General features: G+C 45.0%; 2 protein-coding genes across 2 annotated transcripts in view; one reads left to right on the top strand and one right to left on the bottom strand.

The window, feature by feature from the left end:
* Window positions 1–4663: 4663 nt before the first annotated feature.
* On the bottom strand, window positions 4664–9759 carry ROMO1 (reactive oxygen species modulator 1). The gene is made up of 3 exons (XM_077831799.1): window positions 9689–9759; window positions 6286–6416; window positions 4664–4864 (listed from the first exon to the last, which is right to left on the bottom strand). The coding sequence occupies exons 2-3, from the start codon at window positions 6414–6416 to the stop codon at window positions 4756–4758; spliced, it is 240 nt and encodes a 79-aa protein (XP_077687925.1). The 5' UTR covers window positions 9689–9759; the 3' UTR covers window positions 4664–4755.
* A 22-nt stretch (window positions 9760–9781) lies between these two features.
* NFS1 (NFS1 cysteine desulfurase) overlaps window positions 9782–14818 on the top strand; it is a 29559-nt gene continuing 24522 nt past the window's right edge. The window contains exons 1-4 of the mRNA XM_077831800.1: window positions 9782–9909; window positions 10603–10670; window positions 12231–12347; window positions 13129–13212. Coding sequence (XP_077687926.1) covers window positions 9810–9909; window positions 10603–10670; window positions 12231–12347; window positions 13129–13212 — 369 coding nt within the window. The 5' untranslated portion in view covers window positions 9782–9809. The remainder of the gene's footprint in view (window positions 9910–10602; window positions 10671–12230; window positions 12348–13128; window positions 13213–14818) is intronic.

The raw sequence follows: 14818 nt of genomic DNA on the forward strand, positions 1-14818 counted from the left end.
GGCTTTGGATGGCATTGTGTTCTGCACGGCTGAGGTTGTGGGGCAAGTGATGCTGCTTTTCCACAATTTCAGCCCGTGCACGTTGGCGGAAGCACTCTATGTAGAAGACCAGTGTGCTGTCTCGACCTTCAGGAGGAGTCCACCTAGAATCCTTCTTTTTGTAGTGTTGGTAGGGAGGTTTCTGTGGATTAGTATGTTGTTCAGAGGTGTGTTGGAAATATTCCTTGAGTCGGAGACGTCGAAAATAGGATTCTAGGTCACCACAGAACTGTATCATGTTCGTGGGGGTGGAGGGGCAGAAGGAGAGGCCCCGAGATAGAACAGCTGCTTCTGCTGGGCTGAGAGTATAGTTGGATAGGTTAACAATATTGCTGGGTGGGTTAATTGTGCTGTTAATAGAATACTGTTAGTTACATATTTTTGGATGTTTTCTAAATTTTGAACTATTGATTTCAATTACAACAATATGAAGTGTACAGTGCTTGGTTTTTTTATTACAAATATTTGCACTATAAAAAAACTGTATTTTTCAATTCCTCCATTGCAAGTACTGTAGTGCAATCTCTTTATCATGAAAGTTGAATTTACAAATGTAGAACTAGGTAAAAAAACAAACCTGCATTCAAAAATAAAACAATGTAAAACTTTAGAGCTGACAAGTCCACTCAGTCCTTCTTGTTCAGCCAATTGCTCACACAAACAAGTTTGCTTACATTTGTAGGAGGTTATGCTGCTTGCTTCTTGTTTACAATAACAACGGGGAGTCGGTAACACATTAAAGACTAACGGATTTATTTGGGCATAAGCTTTTGTGGGTAAAAAACCCACTTCTTCAGATGCATTGTTTTGAGTGCAGGTATGTAACCAAAAAAAAAAATCTACATTTGTAAGTTGCACTTCCACAATAAAGAGATTGCACTAATGTACTTGTATGAGGTGAATTGAAAGACTCTTACCATTTTGAGTGCAAATATTAGTAATCAGAAATATGAACTGAGCACTGTACACTGTATTCTGTGTTGTAATTGAAATCAATATATTTGAAAATGTAGAAAAACATTCAAAAATATTTAATACATTTCACTTGGTGTTCTATGCTTAAGTGTGATTAAAACGGCGATTAATCTGGATTATTCTTTAATTGATTTTTTTAGTTAATTGTGTGAGAACTGCAATTAATTGACAGACTTATTCTATCTAAATCCATGGTCCACTCACATCTTGTACACGGTGTGCAGATCTGGTCGCCACATCTCAAAAAAGATATATTGGAAAAGGTACATAGAAGAGCAACGAAAATGGTTGAGGGTATGGAACAGGTTCTGTAGGAGGAGAGATTAAAAAGATTGGGACTATTCAGCTTGGAAAAGATGATGGGGGGGGGGAATGTGTTAGAGGTCTATTAAAATCTTGACTGATGTGGAGAAAGTGAATAAGAAAATGTTTACTCCTTCATGTAACACAAGAACTAGGGGTCACCCAATGAAATTAACAGGCAGAACGTACTACTTCACGCAACGCAGTCAACCTGTGGACCTCTTTTTGCAAGGGGATGTTGTGAAGGCCAAATCTATAACAGGTTCAAAAAAAGAAATAAGTTCCTGGAGGACAGGTCCATCAATGGCTATTAGCCAGGATGGGCAGGGATGCAACACCATGATCTGAGTATCCCTAGACTGACAGAAGCTGGGACCGGATGACAGGGGATGGATCATTTGATGATCTACTGTTCTGTTCATTCCTTCTGACACACCTGTCATTGGCCACTGTTGGAAGCCAGGATACTGGACTGGATGGACCATTGCTGTGACCCAGTATGACCGTTCTTATGTAAGACTTTGATACATTCTCCCCAGGCTCATGGAGAACACAGTCCATGACAGAGCCCTGGCTGGGATGATTTAATTGGGGATGGGTCCTGCTTTTGAGCAGGGGGTTGGACTAGATGACCTCCTGAGGTCCCTGCCAACCCTGATATTCTATGATTCTATGATAGTATGTCATACATCATCATCTGAAGAGGGCACTAGGACAACTGATTAGAGAAAATTCTCAGCCCTTGCCCAAAAGGATGTGGGACATGGTCTAAGTAAAGGTGCAGGCAATACAGAGAATAGGGGTCAGCGTGGAGTCCAAGAGTGACTGGAGGAGCGTTATAGTCCTAGTCCCCAAAGCGGATGGCACATTCCAATTCTGTATCAACTTTCTTAAGGTCAGTTCGCCACAGCTTGATGCTTACATAATGCCACAGGTGGATGAGCTGTTAAGAGCTGTTGGGCCTGGCTTGATGGATCTTACAAAAGGCTATTGGCAGATCCCTGTCTTCATACTCCTACCTCCTTTGGCTATTTCCAACTTTAAAAACATTTGGCCTGCAAGGGGTTGCAGCAACTTTCCAGGACCTGATTAATTGAATCCTTTGACCCTAAAAGCAATACACTGCAGCTTACCTTGATGACATTGTAATTTGTAACCGCACAGAACAGAATATTGGGAATCATTAAGAAAGGGATAGATAATAAAGAAAATATATTGTCTCTATATAAATCCATTGTATACCAACATCTTGAATACTGTGTGCAGATGTGGTCACCCCCTCTCGAAAAGATACATTGGAATTAGAAAAGGTTCAGAAAAGGGCAACACAAAGCGTTAGGGGTATAGAACAACTTCCATATGAGGAGAGATTAATAAGACTGGGACTTTTAGTCATCTCTTTTCCAAGCTGAAGAGGATATGATAGAGGTCTATAAAATCATGACTGGTGTGGAGAAAGTAAATAAGGAAGTTTTATTTACTCATAACACATGAACTAGGGGTCACCAAATGAAAGTAATAAGCAGCAGGTTTAAAACAAAATGAAGTATTTTTTTCACACAACACACAGTCAATCTGTGGAACTCCTTACCAGAGGATGTTGTGAAAGTCAAGACTAACAGGGTTCACAAAAGAACTAGATAAGTTTGTGGAGGATAGGTCCATCGATGGCTATTAGCCAGGATGGGCAGAGATGGAGTCCCTAACTTCTGGTTGCCAGAAGCTGGGAATGGGCAACAGGAGATGAATCACATGATTATTACCTGTTCCGTTCATTCTCTGGGGCAGCTGGCATTGGCCACTGGCAGAAGACAGGATACTGGGCTAGATGGATCTTTGGTCTGACCTAGTATGGCCGTTCTTATGTTCACATGTGGGAAGACCACCTCAGTCACCTAAGAGTAGTAGTCACTTCCCTGCCAAGGGTTAGTAGGCCATGATAGAAGTGACTTATTGAGGATATTGGGTAGGAGGAAGCCTTATGAAACCACTGATAAAGTCCATGTGGTAAATTCATGCCCTATACCACAGACCAGAAGAGAGAAATGCTTCTTCCTTGGTCTGGTGGGACACTATCACTGGTTCATCCCCTACTTTGCATTGACTGAACTGCTGCTAAAGGGCAAAGTCACCAAAAAGATCCACTGCGATGACTATTGCAATGAAGCTTTAACACCCTGGAGGTGCAGCTGAGCTGGGAGCCTGTCCTTGCCAATCCAGACTTCTCCAGGCCTTCATTTTCTATACAGATGCAGCCAATGTTGGCCTGGGCAGTGGTGATCTCCCAGGACTTTGAAGGCAAAGAGCACTCCATCCTACATTTGAGTAAAAAGTGGTTTCCTAGGGAGAAATCATATTCTATTACTGAGGCGGCAGCTTAGACAACAAATGTATTATGGAAGCCTTTGGGTATTACCTGCTGGGTAGTCCCTTCTCTGTAGTCACAAACCATGTACCTTACAGTAGCTACACTCTCTGAAGGACTCACACCTCCAGGTTATGTGCTGGTATCTGGCACTCCAGCCCCGCAGCTCCCAGGTGCAGCACTGTGCTGGGAAAGAGCATGCAAATACAGATTCTTTTCACCCAGAGACTGGGAGCTGCTTGAACAAGAAAGCTTTCTGGTCTTGGGGCAAGTGCGTGATGGATGCATCCCCATTCCACTGACAGCAAGCTTAAGAAGCATCCCACACCCTGGCCATGCCATTAGGTATATGTGTAGAGCATGCCCTTCCCGGAGAAGGGGAGCTTACAAAGGTAAAGCTGGCCCAAGAAGAGAGGCTGCTAGAGACCGCTAGGAAGCCCAGTAGCCAGGGGAACCCAGCCCAAGGCAGTGACTAGCTTTCCCTTTCCCACCCCCTTGTTTAGGGCAGATACCCTGCAGCCCTGAGAGAGGCTCTGGATATCTGCTCTCTGTCAGCACCTCAGAGCTGAACCTGAGGAGCAGTGCCAAGGACTGGAGATAATTAGACTTAGGAAGGATCTTTGAAACAAGCCCTACTCCTGCTGGGAACAGTGAGCTTGCTCACAAGTAGGGGACCCAGAGGCAAGAGACCGAAAGGTACAATGGCCAAGCCCAGCCTGAGAACCAGCTGATTGTCGTAAGGTAACAGGGTGGCTCTCTTTGATCAGGTTTGCCTTATAACTCTATAATTCCAGATTTCAGGTTCCCTCTTCTCCACCTGTGGAAAGGGGCACTGTGTTTTGTCTCTGCTGTGGGCTGTTTCTTCATAAACACAGGCAGTGTGGAGTTCAGTAGAAAACACTGCAGTTACAATTTGTTGAGAGCGCACTAGCAGAGTCTTGTACTGCGTTTTATGATCTCACTAGGATTGAGCATTCAACATTTTAGATACCCAAAGATTTTATTATATTACATAGGTGGAATGATTGAACAGGGGCATTAGTCTTCAGGTTAAAAAAATCCCATGCTCCAGGTTAGCAGCGGATTCCCATGCCAATGGCCATGAATGTCCCAAACGTGCCACCACTTTGCATCATGGTTTTGCCAACTCCACCCATCAGTTCTCGTCCTCTCATGCCAATCCTGAAAGAGAGAAAACAGTTCAGGATTCAACACAGGCTGACCAAGGCCATTCTACTGCTGAAGTGACAATCCATCCCTGACAGACATTGGAAAGCATATTGGATTTTATCATCGGACTTTCTGTATCAGGTGACTGGCATGAGAGTTGGCTTCATTCACTTCTAGACTGTACAGACAACGTGCTTTTTAGGTTTTGGAGCACATGACTTCAGGGTGCATGGGATGAGTGGGAGGGGAGAATGGCTGCAATCTCTTGTAGCTGTGATCCATTGGAAGGACTGGGAGGGGCAGCTTGCTCCTTTGTGGCTGTGACATGTCAGTTATATAGACTCAGGATGAGAATTCACCACTCTGTATGTATGAAGTGCCAGAGGTGGAGAGACTCTGCAGCCTTGCAGCTGGGCCCTGCCTAGCTGCATGTGCTCAAGGCAGTGAGATTTACCTCATTTAAAGGGACATTATCAACTGAAAATGAAGTGGGAACTTTTAAAGCCCAAGTGAATCTTTGCTACAGCTGCATTTTTTTTCCTGTTTGCAAGAGGTTGGACAATAAAAATAAGCAAAGTGATTTTCTCTCTCAGGTTTTCCTGCTGCAATATATGCATGGAAACACTGCATGGAAAGTTTAATTGTTTGTAACCACTTGTGTGCATTGGGACTTTTAAAATGTGCTGGTTCATTTGCCACGAGTTTTATAAACATATGTTTTTACCTGAGTTAAATTTTGGGGCAAATTGAAGCAGCTAATGTCTCTTTAACCAAGTCAGATAAAAAACAATCTCTTATTGCTCCTTCAGATCATCCATGATTGCATTTCCTGCCAATATTGTGGTACCTATGAACAACATTCATTAGGATTTGAAGAGGATCAAGGGGAGGGATACGTGGGGGATGTGTGTTTGTTGTTTTTTTAAACAACTTTTAGAACAACTCATGGTTCTTGTTTCTCCCATTCAGTATAAAGTCTTTGTCATATATCAGTGATGTTAGCTGAAGAGAATTCAAATAAGCGAATATATATTATTGGTGTAAGATACTAAATATCCCATTGATCTACCAGTTCTTTATAATATTCCATGTACAGAGAAACACTGAACACCTCAGGATAACTACTCTCAACAAATGAGTCATTGAAATGCAATGAAAACACTATGGAACAGGATGTAAAGACAACTGAAGGCCCTGCCGGCTGCCACATACAACCTCCAGTGCTAAGAGAACAGCTCTTTGTATGTGGCAAGCAAAAGCAGCTTGTCCAATATCTAATTCTATGACTTGGATGCTCCAAATCTTCAGCCTCGTTTAGAGTCACAGGTAGCATTCCATCTATGTTACCAAAATGGAACAAGGTCTTTAGATCTCCTTCCTCTGTCCCAGTTTCTCCTAGGACTGACATTTACAATTAACTGACTCCAACATACCTGAGGCAGGAAAATGTGCCAAACAGTGCCCCTGCCGCCATGCCAACAGCAAAGCCCATCATGAAGCCCATTTTCACTCTGTCAAAGCAGTTGGGCTGGGACTGTCCATATGGCCCCACAGTCACAGGCATCTGGAAAAGAAGCAAGACACTTAAACAAAAAAAAAAAAAAAACCCTCCCCCCACCACCACCGACCCACCTCCTCCCGTGAATGACAAGCGTCCTGCTGCCCAACTGGATTGGACAGCAGCAGTTGTGAAGACATTATGTGCTTGAGGCCATGTCTATACTGGAGAGTTTACAGTGGCACAGCTCTTCCAATACAGCTGCGCTGCTGTAAGACCTCTCGTGTAGCCGCTCTCTGCCAAGGGAAGAGAGCGCTCCCGTCGGCACAGCACTGTCCACAGCGGCGCGTCTGTCAGTGTAACTTGTGTCGTTCAGAGGTGTGGTTTTTTTCACATCCCCGAGCAACAGGATTTATACCGACTGAAGTGGTAGGGTAGACTTAGGCTACGTCTACACTGCACTTTCATTGTTAAAACTTTTGTCGCTCAGAGGGTGTGAAAAACACACACCCCTGAATAACAAAAGTTTTAATGATGAAAAGCGCTGGAGTGAACAGCGCTTTGTCAGTGGAGAAGCTATTGCCCCTTGTTGGTGTGGTTTTATTTTGTCATCAGGAGAGCTCTCCCCTGGTAACAAAGGGGGGCTATGCTGCGCGTCTTACAACGGCAAAGCTTCAGCGGCATGGCTGTGCTACTGGAAGCTGTGCAGTGTAGACATAGCCATGGCCTGAGTCTCCTACAATTTAGGAGAGTGCATGTGCAAACTGAGTATTTGCATGCAAATGTGACTAGCTAGTTCTCTGTAACTGCTCATTCAGCTACCACTTATTAGCACCTAAAAAGACTTTTCTATAGAAGTGTACAAGCAAAACACTGAGCAACCTTATTCCAGAGCCTCAGCTTTACTTTGTCTCTCCACCTTACAGTTCCCATTCCTAGACACACTGTCAGGGAACAGAGAAGGTTTTCACAGCCTTGCATCTTGGCCCAATACTGGGGACAGATGGAGCAAAAGGAGGACTGTCCTGATCACAGACTTGTTTTGCTCCCACACAAACCTTCACACCCCCATTAACAGTCACTATATTTCTGACAAAGGACTTGAGGGGACTCCATTCAGTCTGAGAGAGTCGCTCCCTAATAAGCATTGCCTGGAGGGATTGTTGAAAGCAGAAATCCTTCCATCCCTGAACATACGGCATCCACAGCACTCCCACACACCCTACTGTCTGATGCATGAAACAGCCACCTCCAAAATTCCTAGCTCCTAGGCTATTATGTCGATTTCCCCTCCCCCGCCCCCCCCCCCCCCGAAAAATGGTCACCCATTCAGAGCAGGGGGAAAAAAATCTGACAGGACTTCACTTTCTGTAACAAAGATTCACATTAAGGTTCCCCTGTGCTCAACACTGTATGTGAATTTCAGTACTTGCAAAAGGTGCTGGCTGACAGCTCTGGAGATTGTGGTTCTTTTCATTCCCAGAACACACAGTATGGGCAACTGTTGTGCACCATTCTCCACATTGCCCCATTGATATGCTGCTGCCTGCTGGAGAGAGCACTTTTAGGAATTTGAGTAGAGTTCAGTTGCCATACCTGCTCAATCTGTGGTGGTGGTGCCTGTCCAGTACGAACTGGACTAAGACTAATAACTCATTTTACATGGGGCACTGGTCAGTCATCTGATGGTAATAACTTTCAGTTACTACCAACCTGAGCTGAAACTGAATGATGACCTTGTAATTGAAAGGCTCAGTATTCCTTTTCTAATCTGCCAATGAGCCATCCAGTCTCCCTAATATCTACATTTAATAGGCACTCAATTATTGGATTAGAGAGAATTTCTAATAGCTTGGACTTCCCCTGCCCAATACAGTGCAGACAAATGGCATTTTGAAACAACGAGCAAAGGTAAAGGAGGAGGAGGTAAAGGAGAGGAACAATTAGATAAGAGGCGGACTTTACAATGGGTCGGCGTGTGCAAATGCACTGGACTAACATGACAGATGCAAAAACAAACACCTATTGCATAATTCTGGACTACTGATAATAAATAATAATCTTACTTAGCTCACATATTTAACAGGATGGTGGTGAACAGCATAACAGATGTCTGGCATTAAAGGACTGTCCAGACAACAAATTATAGTGTTTTAAAACTGAGTTAGCTAGCATAATTTCTAACCCCCTTTTACATTTAGTATAGATACAATTAGCACCTTTAATTTGGCTGGTCATGTTATAACCTGGAGGGAGCCTGCACTAAATGTAAAAGGAGATTTCAAATTATGTTCGCTAACCAGATTTGAAAAAGTATTTTCATTGTCCAAATGGACACTAATAAACTCTCCCTGCTCCCTCCAGTCCCTAGGACTCAAACGCTCACACTTTGTCAGTGAAAATCAGAAATACTATATATATTCATAATTTGTTACAAATTGGGCTCAGATTTTGACAGCTCATTCTTACAAACATCAGTCTAGGTTTTATGCTTCTTTCTCTGTTCCTACCAAGTATCATAAACTCTCTACATTCTGCATTCACAGTTGGCAGATATATTTGGCCAACAGACAGAAATTACTAGTTTTATTATGTCCCTCCTCCCAAAAAAACCCAAGGTAGAGACGTAAAACTGCCTCCATCCAGATTGTGCAGCAACCAAAACTGCTCATCTGAAGGCTGCAAAAAAATCCTTGAACTGCCTGTTGCTTTTTAAACTCAGTGGTATTATTCTAACCAGGACAAACATAGTCTCCTTGGCCATAAAGCATTTTGCATGATGCCCAGAACACAAAGAGTGTCCTTCTCCAGCAAGTTTCACTCACATAAAGAAGCATGTACAGAAAATTGTCAGTGACTGGACATTTCTGAGCAGCTACGCTGTGAACGGCTTTGGCCACAGCAGAGAAGAGGCTGCTTCCGTTCCCCTACCTTGTCCCAAGAGGGGCATGGTCAGTAATGGAGACTAGGAAGAAATGTAATGAGCTACAGCAGCAAGCAATAAAGCTTCCATCGGGAAGGAGCCTGGGCAGTCTAGCTCAGAGAGGAAACGGTCGGAACAGAGCATGAGAGAGGCAGACAGAGGCGTCCCCGCCCTGGAGGGGGCCAGGCCCCGGCTCGCTCCGTCACAGAGGGGCTCGGGGGCTGTAGAGGAGCCTGCGGAACTCACGGCCACGGGACACTGGTGCGGCCCCCAGCTTGGCAGGGCTGGGGCAAGCCCTGGCGCCTGCACCGCGCGAGCCGGGACCCTGCGGCCACCGGCTGGGGAAGCTCCGCGGGGCCCGGCTGATCCCAGGCTCTCCGTGGCCCGCTCCCGGGGGCGCCGGGGGACCCCTCACCTCGCTCCTCGCCTCCGCCCAGCACGCTCCAGTCTCTCCGTCACTTCCGGCGCGCTGCGATGACGACACGCGGGTCGGGGTGAAAGGGCAGGGGCTGTTTCCGGGCTTGGCTAGTGCCGGGATGCTGCTGCTGCTGCGGAGGGCGGCGGCGTTGCCGAGGCTGCGCGGGCTCGGGGGCTCGCCGGCCCGGCGGCTCTCGGGGGTGGCCCGGCGCCACGGGGGTGAGTGGGGCGAGTCCGCGCGGGGCGGAGCCCAGGGGCCTGGCGGGGCTCAGGGGCGGCGGCGGTAAAGGTGCCGAGCAGTCGCGGGGACCGGGGGCTGCTCGGCTTGGCCCCGCCGGCGTGTGGTGCCTGGCGGGCACGGGAGCGGGGCGGGGATGGCCCGTGAGAAGGGAGCCCCCTGGGTCTAGTGCTAACCTGGCCTCAATTCCCCGCCCCCCCGCGGTCCCCCTGAGTGCCCTCGGGCCGGGCTCTCCGTGCCCCCGTTGTCCCCTGTGAACGGGGACCATGGCCCACCCGAGTGTCGTGACGGGCTTGTCAGACACAGCAGCGATGGCGGCCAGAGAAGCACCTCCGAGAGATGCATCACGCTTGATGTTTCTTTTTTTGCACGCCGTGCTGCCTGCTCCCCTGGGCGGGCTGGAAAGCCAGTTGCCAGAATGCAGGGCGCGTCCTTCTCCCTTCTCCTAGCAGTGCAGATCGTGACTGGCTCTCCTTTGGAGCGCCAGACGTGGTGCATGTTCTCATTAGAAAGGTTCCAAGCTCACTGTGGGTTCCCTGATTTCTTTTTCTGCACTGCTGTCCGCTCCTGTTGTTGGAAAGTTTTGCTTGTCTTCTCTCCTTTGCACTGCATCTTTACTTGTCCCTTGTGCTTGCTGTGCATTTATCACTATAGTGTCTTTTTTTTTCCTCTAGAAAAAGGTCTTGATGAAGAATCCCCGCTCCGGCCGTTGTATATGGATGTCCAGGCAACTACTCCACTGGTTGGTGAAATTATGTGAACATACACTAGTGCCCTAGAATGAACCCTGTAGTTGTAACCAGATGGGGTACATGCATAATGGATAGGGATAAGATGTCATAGATTCTGTGACTTCCAGAGATCTCCATGATACTGTCTGCCTGAGCCGAAGCTCTTGGGCAGCTCTTGGGGGGGCGTGGTGGATGCAGGATCCTCCCACCTCAGCCAGACTTGGGCTCTCATCCCCCACCCCTCAAGCTTCAGTCATCCCCCATCAGCTCCTCACCCCTATTACTTTTAGTAAAAGTCCCAGACCGGTCACGGACTGCTGTTAATTTTTTTGTTTTTTGCCAGTGATCTGTGACTTTTACTAAAAACAACCGAGACAAAATCTTAACCTTAATGATGGGGAATGCAGATTTCCATGAGCAAATCAGAGTGCTCATGAGTAATTCTGGGAAGAGCTATATTCTTTTTAGTGCAGTACTCTTGCCAGAAGAATGATCACTTTGTAATGAAGCCCAGTATCTGCTCTTCCTTGTTTGTTCTTGATGTGTCGTTCCTTCCCACACTGAATCCCTCTATTAGCTTCCTTTTCTTACCACATGAAACTCAAGCTTCGTGTTCTCATAGTGTACATAATCTCATGCCCAATTACATCTTGGCTTTCCCCAGCACCCGCTCCTTCTCACTGCACTCTTCCCAAGGAACGTCGAAAACACGGAGGGATTGAGAAGAGACTGCCTTATTTGTGCTTAAAAGAAAGTCCAGTATTTACACAATTTAAGGCACTCACTATCTTTGTTGATGTGGTGATAAGCATCTCCATTCAGTGTTACACCAAAGTAACTTTAACGATGGTCTGCAACTAAAATTCTAACCTTGTACTTCAGTAACAGTTGAGGTGCAGGTCTTTCTCCAGAAGTCTCGTCGTCTTCACTCAGCATAATTTTATTATGGCCAGAATGTCTTTCATCAACACTTATATATTGTGAGGTTTAATAATTAGAAATCTCTTTATATTCCTGGGGGAAACATACAATAAATGTACCTTGAGGTGGTGGCTATTATCAAGTACTGTCTTGTCATGTCATTTGAATTACATGCATTCTGAAATGATGAAAGGTCATCTTGGAGAAAATGTAAAACTTTTCCAGTGACCCTTAGAGGGTCTTGTGTTTCTTCTGCTTAGAAAGTCCTTGCTGTTCTGAGCAGGGCTTTGGAGCTGTGCTCCTGCTCTGCTCCAGCTCCAGGCAAAAACTGGCAGCTCCACTGCTCCGGAGCTGCTCCGCGCTCCAGCTCCGGGCTCCACTCCAAAGCCCTGCTTCTGAGACAGATTTCTGGTATAGTTCAATGTTTGACTTGCAAGATTGTGTTGGATGTTATTAGCAAACCTTTGCCAGTCACCGGATAGGTTAATATAGTGCTTATGCAAAATGTTTGTGCATTTACAGTAGTTTGGAATAAGCTGACTGCTGTCCTGGGATAAAGCAGAGCAAATATATTGGAGGGGAAAGAAAGAGGGAGGAAAAACAAAATGATTTTTCTCTACTTTTAAAAAAAATTGTCTCTTGTCTTCTAGGACCCCAGAGTTTTGGACAGCATGCTCCCATATCTAATGCACTCCTATGGAAACCCACATTCCAGGACTCATGCCTATGGCTGGGAGAGTGAGTCTGCTATGGAACGAGCCAGACAGGTGAGGCTTTTCAGCCCCATCACAGAACTTAAATACGTTTTCCTGTTCATAAACTAGTTGCTTAAAAAATAAAAAATCCCCACCCCCATAATTCTGGTTTAGTTCCTAGGAGGCAAGATTTGGCAACTTGATCTCTAGCAACTTAAGAGTTTACTATGTTATGTATAGTTTGGCAAATGCAAAACAAAACACATATATTTTATATTAAAACAATTTAAGTGGTGGAAGTAAATGACTTGGGGATCTGTCGCTGGGAGGCTTTCCAAAGCTCCTCAGGGGTTTGAAAGTCCATGGGACTTGTCATGCTAAGTCCCTGTGGCAGCTGTGAAAACTCCCCCTCAGGCATGTATCTGCCATTGCGCTAACTAGACGGTCTTCACGTTTTAATACAAGAAGCTAGGTGAATGGATTTTTGCTTTGGTGAGTTTTACATAAGTTAAAGTTTGGGTGTATTTTGGTTGCATATGGGATATATTGCATATTGAATATACTGAATATGTGTTGCATATTTTATTTTCCCATCCCTTCAGGAGGATTTATGTTCACAACAAGTAGTAGTGTTGAATGCAAATGACCTGTGCAAATCCTCCTCCGCATTAAAAGAGAAAGTACATGTGTATAATGCCATTTTTAAACACAGTATCTATAATCCTGTTTAGGTTGGGCTAGTATTGGGGTAGAGGAGATGTTCTGGGAGATGCTGTACATATTCTCTGTGTATGATTAACTCAATTTTCATGTTTTAAAATAGCAAATAATATTTTTATTTCGTTTTAAACAGCAAGTTGCATCATTAATAGGAGCAGATCCTAGAGAGATTATTTTTACCAGTGGTGCTACAGAATCAAATAATTTAGCAATTAAGGTAAATGTCTGGTTTATACTACAACTGATATATATGAAATTACTTTGAAATCTGTAACGGTTTGGGGTTTAAGTCCTGTTGTCCAGCTGCCAGTGATCAAAGATTCTAGTGGAAGGCTTGGTATCTTTGTTTTGTTACATTCCTAGTTTGACCAACTTGTAACATGAAGGAATGGATTGCAATGCCACAGTATAGCTGGAGGGAGTGTTGGGCTAGTGCTGGTGTGGTGAGTAGGAGCAAGCTGGCTCTGACCCATGTTTTGGAGCAGGTGCAGTACTTTGCCTATTCCTTAAAATGAAGAAATGTTTGAACTGTATTGAAATCCCCCACAATTAACCTAGCTGTTCCAGCAAATTCCTTTGGGCCTGAAATTTTCCGTTCTTGGTGTTGGAGCAAAGGTGACTTTTTTTTCCCTTCAAGCGTGAGGAAAATCAGTTTAACTGTTTTTGATATATGCACGTGGGGATTAAAAATCCATTTGTCCCAGATGAAGTTTTGTGCTCATTTTACCAAAATTTTGATCATAAAGAGTGGCTGAAATCTTGATTATCAATCTTTTTCCAAAGTTTTTGATCTCACAGGTGATTATTTTCCTTGTTAATATTTAGAAGATTTTTCATTATATATTATATCCCGCCAAAGAAGGAGAAAATTATAAATCCTCACCTAATAAATACTTTCAGAATTCCAAAGCTGTATATTTTTGGAAGCAATTGTAACTAACCAAATGGTCTAATTTAACGCAAGTAATATTTGTAGATTATAATTGTGAAAGGATAGTGATTGTCTCAGGAGGGACTGGGATGTTGGGTTATCTCCTCACTGCCTCTTCAGATTGAATGTTGATTTGCATATAATTAAAGTTTACTGGAGTGTTGTGGCTAATTCTCTTCATAAGTAGAGCCCTACCAAATCTGTGGCCATGAAAAACGCATCATGGACCATGAAATCTGGTGTTTTGTGTGCTTTTACCCCATACTATTCAGATTTTTGGGGGGAGACCAGTGTTTATCAAACTAGGGCTCCTGACCCAAAAGGGGGTTGCAAGGTTATTTAGGGAGTATTGCCATCCTTACTTCTGTGCTGCTTTTAGAGCTGGGCGGCCGGAGAGTGGTCTCTGAAGACCTTAGCACAGAAGTAAGAGTGGCAATATCATACCATGTCATCCTTACTTCTGTGCTGCTGGTGGTAGCAGCTCTGCCTTCAGAGCTGGGTGGCCAGAGGGTGGTGGCCACTGACTGAGGGCCCAGCTCTGCAGGCAGCAGCACAGAAGTAAAGGTGACAATATCACACCATGTGATTCTTACTTCTGCGCTGCTGCTGGCAGCAGCTCTGCCTTCAGGGCTGGGCTCCCGGCCACCCGCCACCACTCTCTGGCCACCCAGCTCTGAAGACATCGCCACCGCCAGCAGCAATGCAGAAGTAAGGGTAGCAGTACCACAACCCTCTCCAATAACCTTTGACCCCCCCCAACTCCTTTTATGGTCAGGACCTCTACAATTACAACACCGTGAAATTTCAGATTTAAATATCTGAAATAATGAAATTTGATTTTTAAAATCCCATGACTGTGAAATTGGCCAAAATGGACCGCAAATTTGGTAGG

Source organism: Eretmochelys imbricata, chromosome 13 (genome assembly GCF_965152235.1).
Source record: "Eretmochelys imbricata isolate rEreImb1 chromosome 13, rEreImb1.hap1, whole genome shotgun sequence".
Lineage (NCBI taxonomy): Eukaryota > Metazoa > Chordata > Testudines > Cheloniidae > Eretmochelys > Eretmochelys imbricata.

Bases quoted from the DNA above. Each gene is read 5' to 3' on its own strand.
- ROMO1 (XM_077831799.1), bottom strand. From the start codon at position 6,416: ATGCCTGTGACTGTGGGGCCATATGGACAGTCCCAGCCCAACTGCTTT. The intron at 4,865-6,285 runs GTATGTTGGAGT...TCTCTCTTTCAG, and splicing joins GGCACATTTTCCTGCCTCAG to GATTGGCATGAGAGGACGAG.